The 21052-nt window shown below is 41.0% G+C and overlaps 1 protein-coding gene across 1 annotated transcript in view; it reads left to right on the forward strand.

Annotated features, from left to right (window-relative positions):
- LOC128701948 (mitochondrial adenyl nucleotide antiporter SLC25A25-like) overlaps nucleotides 1-19944 on the forward strand; it is a 38103-nt gene extending 18159 nt beyond the window's left edge. The window contains exons 4-6 of the mRNA XM_070080602.1: nucleotides 15017-15286; nucleotides 16615-16930; nucleotides 19628-19944. Coding sequence (XP_069936703.1) covers nucleotides 15017-15286; nucleotides 16615-16930; nucleotides 19628-19821 — 780 coding nt within the window. The 3' untranslated portion in view covers nucleotides 19822-19944. The remainder of the gene's footprint in view (nucleotides 1-15016; nucleotides 15287-16614; nucleotides 16931-19627) is intronic.
- Nucleotides 19945-21052: the final 1108 nt, after the last annotated feature.

Genomic DNA, 21052 nt, shown 5'->3' on the forward strand with positions numbered 1-21052 from the left:
TTAGGTAAAATGCATCAACGCCAGCGCCTGGCCAGCGCTGTGTTGTAATGGTGCCTTTTCCTAAAACAGCTGTCTAAGAGTGTGACTGTGAGCTCGTTGGACATAGAACTTGATCACTTTTATGTTCGACGAGTTTCATATGTCTGCACTCTAGTACCTCAGTTTGTGAATATTGCATATTTGTAGTACCAAAAGACCGTGATTGTATGGTGGTCATTCCCCAGTTATCATTTTGCCAGTTGCCTCAGACCTTAATGTGGGGCTTATTTTCTTTTTTTTTTCTTTTTGCCTAGCGGTGTCCGTTGGGACCCCGCTAGCAGAGTGAGACCTATGGTCTGGGGGTGGGGGTGTTATGCAGGGTTCTGCATGACATCGTATGTACATATTAGTGGGGAAGTGTGCCATAATAATATGAATATTGTAGTTGTAAGGAATAATTTTATAATTCATAATGTGCTTTTGGAGGTACTGTAAAGTACTCTAACTATAATTATAAAGAATGGAGTTAGTGATTTATTTTCCAAGGATGTTTGGGTACGCAGAGTAAACGTGGGGGAGGAGGTCACGTGACATTAGGATGGCGGTAGAAGCTGGCGTCGGAGATGCTGTATATTTTAAGTTAAGTTTGCAATAATACATTCATTTTGTTTATCCAATTCAAGCCATAGGCTTTCATATGGCTTACCTGTATGTTAACCCAGGCACTGACATGGTCAGGGTGCTGTGGGATGAGTGATGAAGTAAGAAATGAGGTTTGTGGTGCCATGATGGCCTGACGCTGACGGAAGCCTAGTGTTATGGTGGCTGAACCTCCAGCCAGCTGTGTGTACCTTCATTTGGGCGTGTAGAATTAAGGTTTTTATGTTATGGTGATTAGATATATTTTCCTAATTGGGATTTTTGCCTAACCCTCTGTTAACCAACCCCTTGAAGTAACACATACTGGTTTAGCGCTTTCTGTTTTTAACTGGGATAGCCCGGGGTGGCCGGTTTGGGCTTGAGATGTGTGTAACTTTTACCTTTGCCCTTAGACCAGGCTCAAGCCCCCAGCTATCCCACATTATTGCGTAACAATAAGTAATACATATTTTATGAAAAAGAGGATAAATAAATATACAAGGTATGATGTAGCATGTAATGAAAGCAGTTTGTTAGATTAAATATTGGTGGATAAAAGGTTGATGGGTAGGCTCCAGGATGTACATGTTTATAGAGGGGCAACTGATATGTCAGATCATTATTTAGTTGTAGCTACAGTTAGAGTAAGAGGTAGATGGGAAAAGAGGAAGGTGGCAACAACAAGTAAGAGGGAGGTGAAAGTGTATAAACTAAGGGAGGAGGAAGTTCGGGCCAGATATAAGCGACTATTGGCAGAAAGGTGGGCTAGTGCAAAGATGAGTAGTGGGGGGGTTGAAGAGGGTTGGAATAGTTTTAAAAATGCAGTATTAGAATGTGGGGCAGAAGTTTGTGGTTATAGGAGGGTGGGGGCATTAGGAAAGAGGAGTGATTGGTGGAATGATAAAGTAAAGGGTGTGATAAAAGAGAAAAAGGTAGCTTACGAGAGGTTTTTACAAAGCAGAAGTGTTATAAGAAGAGCAGAGTATATGGAGAGTAAAAGAAAGGTGAAGAGAGTGGTGAGAGAGTGCAAAAGGAGAGCAGATGAAAGAGTGGGAGAGGCACTGTCAAGAAATTTTAATGAAAATAAGAAAAAAATTTGGAGTGAGTTAAACAAGTTAAGAAAGCCTAGGGAAAGTATGGATTTGTCCATTAAAAACAGAGTAGGGGAGTTAGTAGATGGGGAGAGGGAGGTATTAGGTAGATGGCGAGAATATTTTGAGGAACTTTTAAATGTTGAGGAAGAAAGGGAGGCGGTAATTTCATGCACTGGCCAGGGAGGTATACCATCTTTTAGGAGTGAAGAAGAGCAGAATGTAAGTGTGGTGGAGGTACATGAGGCATTACGTAGAATGAAAGGGGGTAAAGCAGCTGGAACTGATGGGATCATGACAGAAATGTTAAAAGCAGGGGGGGATATAGTGTTGGAGTGGTTGGTACTTTTGTTTAATAAATGTATGGAAGAGGGGAAGGTACCTAAGGATTGGCAGAGAGCATGTATAGTCCCTTTATATAAAGGGAAAGGGGACAAAAGAGATTGTAAAAATTATAGAGGAATAAGTTTACTGAGTATACCAGGAAAAGTATACGGTAGAGTTATAATTGAAAGAATTAGAGGTAAGACAGAATGTAGAATTGCGGATGAGCAAGGAGGCTTCAGAGTGGGTAGGGGATGTGTAGATCAAGTGTTTACATTGAAGCATATATGTGAACAGTATTTGGATAAAGGTAGGGAAGTTTTTATTGCATTTATGGATTTAGAAAAGGCATATGATAGAGTGGATAGAGGAGCAATGTGGCAGATGTTGCAAGTTTATGGAATAGGTGGTAAGTTACTAAATGCTGTAAAGAGCTTTTATGAGGATAGCGAGGCTCATGTTAGGGTGTGTAGAAGAGAGGGAGAATACTTCCCGGTAAAAGTAGGTCTTAGATAGGGATGTGTAATGTCACCATGGTTGTTTAATATATTTAGAGATGGGGTTGTAAAAGAAGTATATGCTAGGTTGTTCGGGAGAGGGGTGGGATTAAATTATGGGGAATCAAATTCAAAATGGGAATTGACACAGTTACTTTTTGCAGATGATACTGTGCTTATGGGAGATTCTAAAGAAAAATTGCAAAGGTTAGTGGATGAGTTTGAGAATGTGTGTAAAGGTAGAAAGTTGAAAGTGAACATAGAAAAGAGTAAGGTGATGAGGGTATCAAATGATTTAGATAAAGAAAAATTGGATATCAAATTGGGGAGGAGGAGTATGGAAGAAGTGAATGTTTTCAGATACTTGGGAGTTGACGTGTCGGCGGATGGATTTATGAAGGATGAGGTTAATCATAGAATTGATGAGGGAAAAAAGGTGAGTGGTGCATTGAGGTATATGTGGAGTCAAAAAACGTTATCTATGGAGGCAAAGAAGGGAATGTATGAAAGTATAGTAGTACCAACACTCTTATATGGATGTGAAGCTTGGGTGGTAAATGCAGCAGCAAGGAGACGGTTGGAGGCAGTGGAGATGTCCTGTCTAAGGGCAATGTGTGGTGTAAATATTATGCAGAAAATTCGAAGTGTGGAAATTAGGAGAAGGTGTGGAGTTAATAAAGGCATTAGTAAGAGGGCAGAAGAGGGGTTGTTGAGGTGGTTTGGTCATTTAGAGAGAATGGATCGAAGTAGAATGACATGGAAAGCATATAAATCTATAGGGGAAGGAAAGAGGGGTAGGGGTCATCCTCGAAAGGGTTGGAAAGAGGGGGTAAAGGAGGTTTTGTGGGCGAGGGGCTTGGACTTCCAGCAAGCGTGCATGAGCGTGTTAGATAGGAGTGAATGGAGACGAATGATACTTGGGACCTGACGATCTGTTGGAGTGTGAGCAGGGTAATATTTAGTGAAGGGATTCAGGGAAACCGGTTATTTTCATATAGTCGGACTTGAGTCCTGGAAATGGGAAGCACAATGCCTGCACTTTAAAGGAGGGGTTTGGGATATTGGCAGTTTGGAGGGATATGTTGTGTATCTTTATACGTATATGCTTCTAAACTGTTGTATTCTGAGCACCTCTGCAAAAGCAGTGATAATGTGAGCGTGTGGTGAAAGTGTTGAATGATGATGAAAGTATTTTCTTTTTGGGGATTTTCTTTCTTTTTTGGGTCACCCTGCCTCGGTGGGAGACGACCGACTTGTTGAAAAAAAAAAAATAGTATTTACTGTGTGACACTCAGAAATCGAAGTTAAAAGACAGCTGAGGTGAGTAGAAAGATGAAGTCAGAATAGTTAGTTAGTTTAATATGTTTATTATGCACCCCATACCCATCCTGTGGACGGTAGTCAAAAGATTACAGAGGTACATAATTGGTCCAGGGACTGGACTCCAAAGTTTTGATAGCTGAGCAAGTTACAGAGGTAATGAATTCACAATTTACAAAGGTAATGAACTCCAGGTAGGTCTAGTCACAATCATGACAAGTTACAAAGGTATTTACAGATTACAGAGGTACGTAATGGGTCCAGGGACCGGGCTCCAAAGTTTTGATGGCTGAACTAGGTACAATGTAATGAACTCACAAGTTACAAAGGTAATGAATACCGTAAGAATGGTTACTTACGTTTATACATGGCTACAATCATGAACAAATTATAGTGTAATGAGCAATTCACACTTCCACACCCGGTCACAACTGTAGTGAGTTATTGGTGCAAATATTGATTGTTGAGACACACACACACATACAAATTCATACACACACACACAAACACACACACACACACACACACACGCACGCACACACACACACACACACACACACACACACACACACACACACACACACACACACACATACACACACACACACACACACACACACACACACACACACACACACACACACACACACACAAACTCGTACACACACACAAACTCATACACATACACACACACACTCAAAGTGCAAAGGTTTGCAACAAGACTAGTCCCAGAGCTAAGAGGTATGTCCTACGAGGAGAGGTTAAGGGAAATCAACCTGACGACACTGGAGGACAGGAGAGATAGGGGGGACATAACGACATACAAAATACTGAGAGGAATTGACAAGGTGGACAAAGACAGGATGTTCCAGAGATTGGACACAGTAACAAGGGGACACAGTTGGAAGCTAAAGACACAGATGAATCACAGGGATGTTAGGAAGTATTTCTTCAGCCACAGAGTAGTCAGTAAGTGGAATAGTTTGGGAAGCGATGTAGTGGAGGCAGGATCCATACATAGCTTTAAGCAGAGGTATGATAAAGCTCACGGCTCAGGGAGAGTGACCTAGTAGCGATCAGTGAAGAGGCGGGGCCAGGAGCTCGGACTCGACCCCCGCAACCTCAACTAGGTGAGTACTAGGTGAGTACACACGCACACACACTCATACACACACATGCACACACACTCATACACACACGCACACACACTCATACACACACACACACACTCATATACACACATACACATACACACACGCGCGCACACACACGCGCACACACACGCGCACACGCGCACACACACAGACGCACGCACACACACACACGCACACTCTCACACACACAACAGGCCTAGTGTCTAATCGACATGTGCCTAGGACACAATGGTAACTAACACACACATACACACACACACATGCACACATGTGGTAATGCTTTATTTACAGCTAGCAAAGTCAGGGTATTTTTCCAGAATGGTCTGCAATATACCACTGTGGATAAAGTACTTTGCCATTTCTTGAACATTTCTGAGTGAGTTGTTTCTAAATTCATTAATTTTATCGCACTCCAGTACATAATGACGCAGTGTGTGACAATAGTCCATCTGGCAAAGTTTACATTTCGTTTGGTCTACATCTGGTGGTGGTGATTTAACCTGCCAAAGATATTTGTAACCCAGCCGGAGCTGGGCAGTAGTGACATCCAAGAGTCTGCTTATTTTGTTGGATGCACCATAGACATGTGGCTCCTCCTGCATGATAGAATGATGATAGATGGACTCACTGGTGTCAATCTCCCTGAGCCTTAAGTCCATAAAATTCAGTTGAAGTTCTTTTCGTATTATTGTTCTCAAACTACTCCCTCTTTGAAAGCATACAGCTTAGCCAATTTATCAGTTCTATCATGCATCTGAAGACCAATGTGATATGGAATCCACAGCATGTGCACTCTGACTCCACTGTCCACAATCCTACCATACCTGTGTCTGGCTTCTGACACAAGCATGCCACAATTTATGCTTAATGAGTTGAGAGCATTTATGGATGACAGAGAATCAGTTACAATTAAACTGTCAATCTTTGATACATAGATGCATTTCAGTGCAAGGAGTATGGCAAACAGTTCTGTCTGAAGGGTAGAGGCCCAATTATTGATGCATGCTCCAATTTCTTTAAGAGAGCCATCACTCTGTACAACAGCAGCACTACCAGCTGCACCAGTGGATTGGTGAACAGAACCATCAGCGTAAATAATTTGCGAGAGTGTGTGCTGTGTGACTAAGTTATCAATACAGCTTAAGGCATCATGTTTGGCTTCAAGGCGAAGTTTTGGTTGTGATTTAAGAAGTAGTTTGGGGGGAAATGGAGGAATGGTAGTTTGGAATGGGGTAATATTCCATGGAGCGGAGAAGTGCCGCTGTTGCCTTACTTGACATAGATCATGTATCTGATTCATGCGGAAGTCGGTTCCAGTTTTTTCGATCCATCTGGAGGAGTGTTCACCAGTGCTGAGGAAAGTTTGGAGGGCTTCTGTGCAGGGGTTTGAATGAGCTTGCCTGAGCATATTAACCCCAATTAGGATATTTCTTTCAGTAACACGATCTCTGATGCTTGGAATATCAAGTTCTTTTTGCATATTTAAAATTTTGGCAGTACGAGGGCATCCTAAAATGATCCTCATTGCTTCGTTCTGCAGTTTTTCCAGCCCTCCAAGCATCCAGTCAGACACAAGAGCAAGTAGTGGTGCAGCATAATCAACCAATGATCTAATATAAGCAAGATACATCATTTTCACAATTTTAACATTAGCACCATACCTGGGGTGAAGCCCTGCCACAACTCTAAGTGCTCTTAGTCGTTCTTTGTATTGGCGACAAAGTCTTGTTACAACAGGTCCAAGTAGTGGAACCTCAAAACCTAGATACCTGTATCTGCTTACATATTCTAGAAGAGATCCATCATGCAATTGGATCTGACGAACTGTGCCTCTCTGTCGAGGAGGACGCCTATTGAGTATCTTTGTTTTATCAGTAGAGATCAACCCCAGGTCCTGACACGAGGCTAGTACATGATTAAGAATGTTTTGGGTGTTGGAGAATCCGGTGGTGTGAATCATTATATCATCAGCAAAACTAATCACATAATGATGGGGCTGACTAGGCATAGCATTAAGTAATGCATTAATTAGAATATTGAACAGTGTGGGACTGAGCACACCTCCCTGTGGGGTTCCTAATTCAAAGTCTTTAGTTACACTTGTATGTCCCTGGAACAACACAGACGATTTTCTGTTGGACAGGTAGCCTTTAATCCAGCGGAGAAGCCATCCTCCAACATCCATTCTGGCAAGTTCACTAATGATTACATGTCGGTTGGCTACATCGAAAGCGGATTTAAGGTCAAGGAACGTAGTGTATGAGCTGTCAGTGTGCAGGGTGAGAAAGGTGGCTATGCAATGATGCACGCTCCTTCCATGCATGAAACCATGTAACTGGGGAGACAAAAATTGTTTGATTCTGTACATGAGACGATTAAGAATCATTCTCTCAAATGTTTTACACAAGCAGCTAGTAAGAGATATTGCGCGAAATGCATTTTGTTGATTGGGCTTTGGAATTGGAATGATGAGGCTGTTGGTCCAAGATTGAGGGAGCTCCCCAGTTACATAGCTCATGTTATATAATTCAAGTAATGGATTACCTGGTACTCGACACAGCAATCTGAGTATGTTGTAAGTAATACCATCCTCACCAGGCGATGTGGAGTTGCCCTTAGTGCTGCATCAAGTTCATAATTAGTGAAAGGAATGTTGCAATCTGCCTTGCTGAGCATAAAGCAAACAAGTCTCTCCCTTGCATCATATTTGTCATTTAATTTTGCCTGTGTGGTACTGGGAAGATTGTCATAGCTAGATGTAGCAGCCCAAGCACTGACTAACTCATTCGCCCTATGTAAGGGATGAGGGTGCGCGATCTGCCCAGTTCTGTTACCCTTAATTCTATTTATGTCCCTCCAAGCCCGGCTAAGTGGGGTGTGAGCATTAAGACCGTTGACAAATTGTTCCCAGTCTGTTTGCTGCAGCTCTGTCATACGCTCTCTGGCAGCAGCAAGGGCAGTTTGGAAGAGCCTCAGCATTCCAGGGGTACGATGTTTTCTATAGGCCAGGCCTAGTCTGCGAGCAGTACGTTTCAGTGTACGAAGTTTAGAATCATTGTAATAAGTAAGGTTTTTGAAGGAGGTATGATTATCATGGAAGTTTGTTGGGTTTAGAGTACCAAGAGGTTTCAGTGGCGGCTCTAAGTAGTTCTGAAAACTGCTCACAAGATCATTGTTAAAGGTCTCTACAGAGGAACACTCATAGGAATTATACCAGTCAGTCACATGTGCAACAAAGTCATCATGTTGATCAGTGGGAACATTAAAACGTTTCCGTTTGAATATCCCACCAGGAAGGATAGTATTACAAATATCTAGTGAGGTTAGCCTAGGGAAATGATCAGACACTATATCTACTACAATGGAAGACTCACAGCTGGCAGAAGTAATGTTGAAGCCCAGGCACAGATCAAGGACGCCTCCATAGATATGTGTGGGTTCAAGGTCACCTACAATTTGGACATTATCATGACTGTTTAAGAGTGACAACAGTTGATTACCATTACGATTACCAAACTGTGAGTTTCCAATGCTTTTGTGTCTCGCATTGTAATCGCCAATAATAAGAGTAGGCTCAGAATGAGCACAAGTTGGGAGCTCCAAGTAATTAAATTTATCAGCAGGAGCATACAAGTTAAATATGTTGAGAGCAGAGTTCCCTATATAAATCCTAACACCGTGATATTGTAACCCCTCTGTTTTCTTGTGTGCAAGAAGTTGATGGGGAAGCGATTTTTTAATATATAGAACACAAGAGTTAGTAGATTTGAGGTTATATGGAACAGATGATGGTAATTTAGGGGGTTGGGATTTTTCAGGGACTCTGCACTCTTGTAGACACACAACATCAATGGGTTCGGTGGTTACTTTATGATGAAGGTCAGGAAGTCTTTTTCTAAGTGATGCAATGTTCCAGCTTAATATAGAAAGTTTATACGAGTTTTGATCCATTATAGTAGTCCTGGGATCATCTCGAGTTTCTCAGCATAATGAAAAAATTGTTCATATAAATAGCAGACCTTATCAATGTCAACAGTGCTACCCTTGTCCATGAGTTTTGTAAGTGCACCTCCAGTTGTAAGGCCTCGTGGGAGTCTTCGTAAACCCAGAGCACGACGCTGTTTATATGTGAATGTATGATAGGTGACACCACCACTCACATTCCCTCCTCCACTAACATTACATGCAACACTACAACTGTCATCACCAGCGCCACTACCAACATTGTGTTCATTACATTTGTCAACAGTATTGTATTCAACATTAATGTCTATGTGACTAACCTCATCACACTCTGCACCACCACTTAAATTACGCTCATCACTATTACTAACATTATAGACAACACCGCTCTCATCACACTCTTCACCACCACTTAAATTACGCTCATCACTATTACTAACATTATAGACAACACCGCTCTCATCACACTCTTCACCACCACTTATATTACGGTCATCACTATTACTAACATCATTGACACCATAGCCTTCGTTATGATGCTCACTACAGTTATCAACACAAGTATTATATTCGTCATTACTGTGATTAAGAAACCACCACCACCTTGTTCAGCAGCCTTACACTTGCTTTCACAAATTGTGACAATCTTGTTATTAGTACACTCTACACATCTTTCCTTGTGTTGTTCAAGTTGTTGTTTCAGGAGAAATTGTTGTGTTTCCAGTACTTTTATGCGCGACATCAGGTTGTATACCACAGGAGCAAGACTTGGAACATCTGGAGACGTGAAGTCCCGGTCAGCTGAGCTCGTTGGCTGACTGTCAGCTGACTCAGCTAGGCTGGTATTGACAGCCGACGTGATGGGGGACTGTTGACGTGCTCCCCAGGTGAGGTGCTCAACCCCATTGTCTGAGGGTAGGCATGAGCCAGTATTCAGACCCGAGGTACCTGGTAGTCCTGGGGGGCCATTATGAGGGGTACAGGGTGAAGTGCGGTTGGCTGCAATGCGATCAGCCCTCACACTGCAGTCAGCATGAGCTGCTGTGACTCCTGAGGTCTTACAATTGATACATTGTTTAGCCACAGTCTGTTGCTGTTTGATCATATCATAACACCGTTCAGAAGGATGAGCATTGGCACAATGCACACCAGTGTGACTTAGATGGGCATTTCCTGGCAATGTGGCCCCAGCGTTGACACTTATAACATCGACGTTGAGGAGGTCTGTACAATGCAATGTAATAGCGTCTGTTGAGGGCTGCGCGGGAGTTAATATAGCATGGCAGAGTCCCCTGGCCAGTCCACTCAGCTAATATCAGACCGTTGGAAAGTCGACGAGGGCTTGCAACTTGCTCTGACGCCAGATATTGAGGATTCAAGTGCTTGTTGACGTTGTAGATGACAATAAGCACTTTATGCGCCCTTGGTGGGGCAGCTCGGAGTTTGATGTTGGCATATTCGTGAGTGAGAAGTTTGTCTATAAATGCTGATTCATTAGGCACAAAGACGTAGTTATCCTCATCGCGGACAGACTTGATCGTTTTCTCTAGGTTGTCTATACTAGCTTCGAAAAACCAGTTACACTTGGTCTCTTGATCAGTGTTGTTAGGGAAATCTAATCTGACAGCTTTGGGAGGGTGTGCGCCCACTGTATTGCTCTCAGCAAGCTTTCTCTGGAAGCCTCGTTCTTTTTTCCGAGCCTGTTTACTAAAATATGTTTCAAATCTGCCTTCACCATCATCTACGTCAACACTATCAGCTATACTCATAGCTGACAGGAGTTTCACACTGGCGATGGGCTAAAGGATACCGGCAAATAGAAGGGACAAGGAAGGGATATTCACCTCGCTAGACACAGGCAATATGGGTGTAGTGGCCTGCAGGTCGCAGTGCGATTTTCAAGGTCATTCATGGGGCCACGGTCGTCTTGAGAGTTACCAATATTGCACTACTCATTAATTACTCCAAACCCGCAGCACTTAACACAGCTAGCACACGTGTCTAGGAATGACAGACAAATTTTCACTCTGTGGACAAATAAATCAGCACAAACTTAATATGTTTATAGATGAACCTCTGGCTTGTTACAGTTAAAAAGCCGTCTCTGAAGGAGTTACCAGGTACTAGCCTTTCAAAACGGAAAACTAATTCCAGTGTTTCACTAGGTATGTAACAACTCACACACAAGAGTTCTAACAACACTGAAGGTACGGCCGGAACACTGTAGAACGTTCACAAAGGCATTCTGGAATTCAGAAGAGATGTAACTGCAGTGTAACTTGACCTTCACTGGCTGGCTTGGAGTGCTGTTTAGCCTGGATCGGTTAAACTCGCCCTTATCCCATATGTAGATAATGGCGACGAGCTAAGGGATACCGGTGAATAGGAAAGTCGAGGAAGGGACATTCACCTCACTGGACACACGCAGTATGGGTGTAAGTGGCATGCGAGTCTTATAGTGCCATTTTCAAGGTCACCCAGCAGGCCAGACATTCCTCACTCATTTTAAGCCTACGTAGGTACTGATGGTAGCACAATGTCCTAAGTCAGTGAAATCCACTCGTGCAAATAGTTACAACAAATCTGCAGCACTTAACACTTCTGGCACAAACTTACAACAGAGCGGCTAAAAGAGGTCAATATATCTGAAATGCGTAGGGAGACACTGGTCAGAGAAATAGCAAGCATCGAACTTAAGCTAAAAGAATCCTTTAGGAGTCAGGAATCGCGGGAAGAACTAAAAGCCATAAATGAAATAGAAAGAAACCCAAAGTATTTCTTCTCCTATGCCAAATCAAAATCGAGAACAACGTCCAGTATTGGGCCCCTACTTAAACAAGAAGGGTCCTACACAGATGACAGCAAGGAAATGAGTGAGCTACTCAAGTCCCAATATGACTCAGTTTTTAGCAAGCCGCTAACCAGACTGAGAGTCGAAGATCAAAATTAATTTTTTATGAGAGAGCCACAAAATTTGATTAACACAAGCCTATCCGATGTTATCCTGACGCCAAATGACTTCGAACAGGCGATAAATGACATGCCCATGCACTCTGCCCCAGGGCCAGACTCATGGAACTCTGTGTTCATCAAGAACTGCAAGAAGCCCCTATCACGAGCCTTTTCCATCCTATGGAGAGGGAGCATGGACACGGGGGTCGTCCCACAGTTACTAAAAACAACAGACATAGCCCCACTCCACAAAGGGGGCAGTAAAGCAACAGCAAAGAACTACAGACCAATAGCACTAACATCCCATATCATAAAAATCTTTGAAAGGGTCCTAAGAAGCAAGATCACCACCCATCTAGAAACCCATCAGTTACACAACCCAGGGCAACATGGGTTTAGAACAGGTCGCTCCTGTCTGTCTCAACTATTGGATCACTACGACAAGGTCCTAAATGCACTAGAAGACAAAAAGAATGCAGATGTAATATATACAGACTTTGCAAAAGCCTTCGACAAGTGTGACCATGGCGTAATAGCGCACAAAATGCGTGCTAAAGGAATAACAGGAAAAGTCGGTCGATGGATCTATAATTTCCTCACTAACAGAACACAGAGAGTAGTCGTCAACAGAGTAAAGTCTGAGGCAGCTACGGTGAAAAGCTCTGTTCCACAAGGCACAGTACTCGCTCCCATCTTGTTCCTCATCCTCATATCTGACATAGACAAGGATGTCAGCCACAGCACCGTGTCTTCCTTTGCAGATGACACCCGAATCTGCATGACAGTGTCTTCCATTGCAGACACTGCAAAGCTCCAGGCGGACATCAACCAAATCTTTCAGTGGGCTGCAGAAAACAATATGAAGTTCAACGATGAGAAATTTCAATTACTCAGATATGGTAAACATGAGGAAATTAAATTTTCATCAGAGTACAAAACAAATTCTGGCCACAAAATAGAGCGAAACACCAACGTCAAAGACCTGGGAGTGATCATGTCGGAGGATCTCACCTTCAAGGACCATAACATTGTATCAATCGTATCTGCTAGAAAAATGACAGGATGGATAATGAGAACCTTCAAAACTAGGGAGGCCAAGCCCATGATGACACTCTTCAGGTCACTTGTTCTATCTAGGCTGGAATATTGCTGCACACTAACAGCACCTTTCAAGGCAGGTGAAATTGCCGACCTAGAAAATGTACAGAGAACTTTCACGACGCGCATAACGGAGATAAAACACCTCAATTATTGGGAGCGCTTGAGGTTCCTAAACCTGTATTCCCTGGAACGCAGGAGGGAGAGATACATGATTATATACACCTGGAAAATCCTAGAGGGACTAGTACCGAACTTGCACACGAAAATCACTCACTACGAAAGCAAAAGACTTGGCAGACGATGCACCATCCCCCCAATGAAAAGCAGGGGTGTCACTAGCACGTTAAGAGACCATACAATAAGTGTCAGGGGCCCGAGACTGTTCAACTGCCTCCCAGCACACACAAGGGGGATTACCAACAGACCCCTGGCAGTCTTCAAGATGGCACTGGACAAGCACCTAAAGTCAGTTCCTGATCAGCCGGGCTGTGGCTCGTATGTTGGTTTGTGTGCAGCCAGCAGCAACAGCCTGGTTGATCAGGCTCTGATCCACCAGGAGGCCTGGTCACAGACCGGGCCGCGGGGGCGTTGACCCCCGGAACTCTCTCCAGGTAAACTCTAGGCTAAACACTTCTAGCACAAACTTACTATGTTTATAGGTGAACCTCTGGCATGTCCCACTTAAAAAGTCAGTACTGCAATGCTCGTTAAATTGTTCTTAACTAAGCCACTGGTATGCCAGCAGCACTAGAATGTATACGTATACCTGCTGGGCCTTAGGACAGCTGTAACTGCAGGCTACCTTAGCTTGTTCTGGCTAGCTTGGAATGCTGCTTTCACGCCTGCTTGAATGTGCTTGCTAAGCCCGTGTCAACCACTTGGATATTTGCTTGTAGCAGGCAGGTAGGCACACAGGAGACATATTCGTAAGATGAGTGGAGTGCGGCACAGAGGACTGACACGTCAGAATAGGCGAGAGTAAAACTAAGATCAAGTCATGAACGTTCTAAACATTACAGTATTTGACAGAGTGCTGAAAAAGACGAGCATCAATGGAGACAAAACGGGGACTGAAATTCATGTTAAAAAATGTTGTCTATAAGGGGTGATTCTACAAGACACAATTTACAAATGCTGATTATTATTATAATCAAAAAGAAGCGCTAAGCCACAAGGACTATACAGCACTTTACAAATGCTGAAAAAGTGTGTTTATGCATGTGTAATTTGCCTATACAGTACATGTATGTGGTTGCAGGGGTAGAGTCACAGAGCCAGCTTATGGGATATCTTTGGTCTCTAACTTTACAGGAAAAGTCCTTGAAATCCCATGACTGTTAATGTTGAGAGATGATATGTATTACTAGTCATACACTAGAATCAATAGTATTGTAAATGTCAAGTGTACATCACTTCTTTATATCTACATTGTTCTGGTATTATTTTTATCAGATGGAAAATCATTAAAGCAAGTGGCTAGTAAGCCATTCTCCTCTATAAATTACTATAACTCTGTGGGAGATGGTTGTGGTGTTGAAAAAGAAAACATTTAATCTATAGGGGTCATACAGTACATTGGGAATGGGAGACAGTCTGGTTTGATTTGAGGATGAAGAGTTATTGAACAGCATCAAGACACCTTCCGTCAGGGGCAGTATTCTCATAGAAATATGTTTCAGTATCAGCCCACTCCTGGATGACATCCTTCCCTATATACTATCAGTCTTTTTGCCTTGCATCTTTAATGCCCATTTAATCCCTGTAGACTTATTTGAGTTCCTCTCTGATTTTTGTTTTATCATGAAATTTATTTCTTCTATTATTCATATCCAGTACAATATACCATAATTTAGTTTGCATCCTGTAAGTGTCTTGAAATACATAGCAATACATTTGTCATCACTACAGAAAAAAAAACTGATTGATTTTTTTTATAACAATTTTAAGGAGGCTTAATAATTTTGTGTGTGCCTTATTGAATATCGTTGCTTTACAGGTTCATGGAGCTAAACAGTTTCAGGGCTTGGCAAACTGTTTTAGGTACATGTTGAAGGAAGGTGGTGTTACATCCCTCTGGAGAGGCAATGGTATTAATGTATTAAAGATAGCACCAGAATCAGCTTTAAAGTTTGCTGCTTATGAACAAGGCAAAAGAATGGTCTTACAGTTTGGTGGAAGTAGAGAGAGAGAATTGTCAATATATGAACGATTTGTAGCCGGATCTTTTGCGGGTGGATTTTCACAGACTGCCATTTATCCCCTTGAGGTAAGTTTTTCTAATTTTAGTCATATAGTTCTAAGAGTGGTATGAAATGATTACATTGAAAAATTTGGTAGAAAATGTTTACCAAAGATATCTGTGGCAGGACACTGAATTAAAAGTTAACCAAAAAGTGAAAGAAATGGCTGTTTACCTTTTCACTGGAAAAGAGAATGAACATTGCACTTAATGTAGATAACAGTCACTCTGAATGTGAAGATAAGATAAGATAAGATTTCGTTCGGATTTTTAACCCCGGAGGGTTAGCCACCCAGGATAACCCAAGAAAGTCAGTGCGTCATCGAGGACTGTCTAACTTATTTCCATTGGGGTCCTTAATCTTGTCCCCCAGGATGCGACCCACACCAGTCGACTAACACCCAGGTACCTATTTGCTGCTAGGTGAACAGGACAACAGGTGTAAGGAAACGTGTCGAAATGTTTCCACCCGCCGGGAATCGAACCCGGGCCCTCCGTGTGTGAAGCGGGAGCTTTAGCCACCAGGCCACCGGCTAGCAGTAATCTAAAGCCAAAACAACAGTACATAAGTATTTGCAATTATCCTAATATCATGAGTTCTCAGGTTATGCTTCAACTATTTATCATTGGTAAGGCCTTAGATTATGCTGCACAGTTCTGGTCACTGTATTACAGAAGGAATATAAGTGCTCTTAAAAACGTACAGAGGATTCAGAAATCTTTCCTGAAAGAATACTGAATCTGCACTCTCTAGTGAGGTGTAAAATTAGAGGGATGATATGATTGAGGTACATAAAATGGAAGACAGGAATAAATAAAGGGGATATAACGCAGCAGTAGGTTCAAGTTGGAAAAATTTAGATTTAAAAAGGATATAGGAAAGCATTGGTTTAGTAAGAGTTGTGGATGAGTGGAACAAACTTCCGAAAAGTGTCACTGAGGTGAACGCCTTGGGTGGCTTTAAAAATTGGTTAGACAAGTACATGACTGGGTGTGACTTGGACCTGCCTAGCATGACCAGTAGGCCTGATGCAGTGCTCCTTCTATCTTATGTTAGCTACTTTCAACTCTTAATCCCATATATTCCTGATGATCTATTGGAATACTTGAAGATGTCATCATTGACTACGTATTTGCTAATCTGTGTTAACAGACTTTAGATTTCTGACAATATATAAAAGCCATCTTGTGTGATGGGTGTGCTAGTTAATCATAGTAGTCAACTTTTATACTGATCTTGTAACTGACATATAAATCATGGTAGATAGTTGCACAATGTAGATGTACCAATTTATGTTAAAAATGTACTGCATTATTGCAAAATGACATAAGCCTATTTTTTATTACGTTTTCAGGTGTTAAAAACTAGATTAGCCTTAAGAAAAACAGGCCAGTATAAAAGTATCCTTGATGCAGCTAAGAAGATCTATAGACAAGAAGGCCTTAGATCTTTTTACCGTGGATATGTCCCAAATCTCCTTGGCATTATACCCTATGCAGGGATTGATCTCGCAATATATGAAACCTTGAAGAAAACATATATGCAGCATCACAAAGAAAATACCAATCCTTCTGTGTTTGTCATAACAGCTTGTGGAGCATTTTCATCCTCATGTGGGCAACTTGCGTCTTACCCCCTGGCCCTTGTTCGTACAAGGCTACAAGCACAAGGTAAGTAATTATTTTTTGATAGTCTTTAAACATAGGTTGAAAGAGTCTCATTGCAAAACCAGTTATGCATCCTTGTTTTTCTTAATTTGCAGCCTAGAAATATTTTTTTCTGCATTCCACCTCTACATTATTTTGAGAAGTCAAACTGAGATTCATTCTACCAGATAATGAATATAATTGTCTCATTAACCATTTGTTTACAGTAGTGACAGCATATCTGGGTCATTAATCTATTGCCATACAAGTTTAATAATTGTTCGTATTTAGAATAATAGGCAACAAAATTGCTGTAAGATGTATATGTAGATGGAGTACAAGGACACTGGCATTAGTGTGTAAGTGAATGAACCAAACAAGGAAGGATAGAGGCAGCTATTGAGAGAAGTGGGCTATAGAGAGTGTAGGTAAAGAGGGTTTGTCACAATAAGGAGCTGATTTAAGAATGTAAGGCTTGTGCACAGCAGAAGTTTGTGGGTATAAGTGGGAAGGAGGTTAAATGGATAGTAAGAGAGAGAAAAAGTTACCATATGAGAGGTGTTTACAATGTTAAAATTATATATAGTAGGCAAAGTATGAAAGGAGGGTTAAGAGAGTGGTGAGGGAGAGAAAGAATGGGCCTTTATCAATAAATTTTGCTGAGAGAAAGAAACAGTTCTGGAGATATTAATAACTGCAAAAAGCCTGAGTGCTGCATAACCCTTTTGGGTTTAGCACTTAGCTTACCTGAGGAGCAAATGGAGAGGGGAAGTGTTAGCAGTAGAAAGAGGATTAAATGTTGACAGTGACTTCACACACATTGGGCAAGGAGGATTAGCATCCTATAAAAATAAGGAAGAGACAGAGGTAAATGTGGGTGAGGCAGTGGGCAGATTGAAAGGGGAAGGGGTAAAATAGCTAGGACAGATAAAATTAAAACTAAGATGTAAAAGCATAGTTTTGGAGTGGTACACATATTTGTTCAATATATGCATGAAATGCAAGATTTCAGGTATGTCTTGCTACTTCTACTTACACTTAGGTCACACTACACATACATGTACAAGCATATATATACACACCCCTCTGGGTATTCTTCTAATTTCTTTCTAGCTCTTGTTTATTTCCTCTTATCTCCATGGGGAAGTGGAACAGAATTCTTCTTCCGTAAGCCATGCGTGTTGTAAGAGGCGACTAAAATGCCGGGAGCAAGGGGCTAGTAACCCCTTTTCCCGTATAAATTACTAAATTTAAAAGAGAAACTTTCGTTTTTCTTTTTGGGCCACCCTGCCTTGGTGGGATATGACCGGTGTGTTGAAAGAAAAGAAAGAAATATGCATGAAAGAGGAAAATACTGGCGAGAGAGCCTATATACATGTAGTTCCTTTTTGCAAGGAAATATGCATGTTGAATATGAAGTGTATGATATAATTATTTTATTGAAAGAGTTAGGGGTAAGAAAGCAGGAGTGCATATGAATATACAGGATTTAGGAAGGCTAAGGAATGTACAGTTTAATATTGAAGCACATAAGTCAACTATTTGTTGCATTTATATATTTAGAAAAGGCATGTGATAGGATAAGTAGGAAAGCAATGTGGCAGATGTTGGAAATACATAGTATAGGTTACTAAAAGCAGCAAAGAGTTTTTATGCAGAGAGGGATGGATTACTGTCCAGTAAAAGTAGTTTGAACATTAAAATGGTATAAAATACCGACAGGTTGTTAGGTAAGACACATATGCAACAGTTAGGTATCTTTATTTTGAAACGTTTCGCCTACACAGTAGGCTTCTTCAGTCAAGTACAGAAAAGTTGATAGAAGCAGAAGATACTTGAAGACGATGTAATCAGTCCATCACCCTTAAGGGTGATGGACTGATTACATCGTCTTCAAGTATCTTCTGCTTCTATCAACTTTTCTGTACTTGACTGAAGAAGCCTACTGTGTAGGCGAAACGTTTCAAAATAAAGATACCTAACTGTTGCATATGTGTCTTACCTAACAAAAGTAGTTTAATGGTTAAGATTAGTGTTAAACACAATTATGCTTGTGTGGTGCAAAGGAACAATTTCTCACATCTTATGAACTAGGAATGTGCTGAACTCAACACTGTTACAGAAAGTGCTTAGCAGCAGCTCCAAGACTACAGATTATTCCTAAGAGTAGAGGGTTTTTAATTTTGCCTTGTCCCACATGCACATCATACTCGAGAATAGGAACAAATATCGAGCTAACACATTTGTCCAACTTTATCCTCAAATGAACATTCGTGGGTAGCACAGCACTGCAGTAGATCTATCAGACCTACCAGCCACATACAAATATAGAATAGAGGAGCATTGTAGTAGTCATAGCCCAGCACTCAGCTCAACTTATTATTCATAGTTTTTAAATTTCATCTTTAATGAAGTTCACTACATTTGAATGAAACATTGTGTACTTCTAATAAATATTGTTTTGTTTTCCCAAGTCTTTTTATCAGTACTCGCAAATTGGCTTTTGCTGGCATGACTGTTAACCATATTCTCCTTACTCTGCCTTTTGTATATTTCTATATTGCAAACGTTTCTCATCCCTCACCTCATCATTCTGACAAATTTTAACAGTGCATTCTAGTACTGCACTTTTAACTTTACACTATACCTCTTTGATCTCATCATCTGTTTTCTAGCATTTCTCATACTTATTTACTAACTGAATTCATTGTTTACTTGCAGTGATAACTCCAGGTGTGGTACACGACCATACCATCACCATGTCAGGGCTGTTTCGACACATATTCGCCACTGAAGGGGTGTTTGGTCTGTATCGAGGGATTACGCCAAACTTCATGAAAGTGGTGCCGGCTGTGAGCATCTCTTATGTTGTGTACGAAAAATGCCGGCAAGCACTAGGTGTAACAATGACTTAATGTCCTTGTTTCTGTTTTAAAGAAGGTCTTTTGAAATGAAGTAATTTAAAAAAAAATTGGTAAATTTACATCATTTATTAAAATGTTATATAAAAACATTGGCAAAATATTAAGTTTAAATTTGACATTTTAATTGCTTAAAAGGTTCTGCTGGTGTCTAATTTGTATGGAGTACCTCATGTGTCTATACTGACCTCCATGTTAGTGCAATAGAAAACTGATTCTATACTTGTAAAGCATATTACTATAAAGAATTAAATGTTTCCAATAAACACCCAATATTATAAAGTTGTAGGTTTTTTTTAAGAAGCTTATCTGAAGGAGTGGTTAAGCAGCATTATACTATTACCCTGGACAATTACCTTCTAAAGCTGATCATAAAACCCACCCAGTTAAGTGGTCAAACCATTTTTATATTATAGCTATTTGAATCAGTTATTCTTATAATTGTATGACATGAATGAGCAGCACATTTTGTGAAGGTCATTAAATTTGCAAACAAAATGAAAGAAAAAATGTTATGCATTTAGTTTTTTTTTTTGGTTGTACTTATAGCTCTTTATGAAGTTACATTTATTTTTGAGAGGAAATGCTCTTCACTAAGAACTAACTAACACTAAGAACAAAATTTTAATATCTTTATTTTGTTTCATGGGAGATATAGCTCCAATTCCTTGGGTCAAGAGCCTTCACTAGCATCAAGGTATGTCCCCTGAAGAGAATATTTCCTTTTAATCAAGAACAGGATACTGTATTATAATCATAAGTAAGCACTAAACCCACATGGGTCTCAGGATATTGTAAATTAATAGATTATTCAGGATTATCAGTTGGTCATGATCCAAGGAACTGAAGTTATTCTTCCACTTGAGCCTGAATGCCCCTCCCCATTATTATTATAATACCCCTCCCCATTATTATTATAATGCCCCTCCCCATTATTATTATAATACCCCTCCCCATTATTATTATAATGCCCCTCCCCATTATTATTATAATGCCCCTCCCCATTATTATAATGCCACTCCCCATTATTATAATGCCACTCCCCATTATTATAATGCCCCTCCCCATTATTATTATAATACCCCTCCCCATTATTATTATAATGCCCCTCCCCATTATTATTATAATGCCCCTCCCCATTATTATAATGCCACTCCCCATTATTATAATGCCCCTCCCCATTATTATTATAATGCCCTTCCCCATTATTATAATGCCCCTCCCC

Source organism: Cherax quadricarinatus, unplaced genomic scaffold, assembly GCF_038502225.1.
Source record: "Cherax quadricarinatus isolate ZL_2023a unplaced genomic scaffold, ASM3850222v1 Contig665, whole genome shotgun sequence".
Taxonomy (NCBI): Eukaryota; Metazoa; Arthropoda; class Malacostraca; order Decapoda; family Parastacidae; genus Cherax; species Cherax quadricarinatus.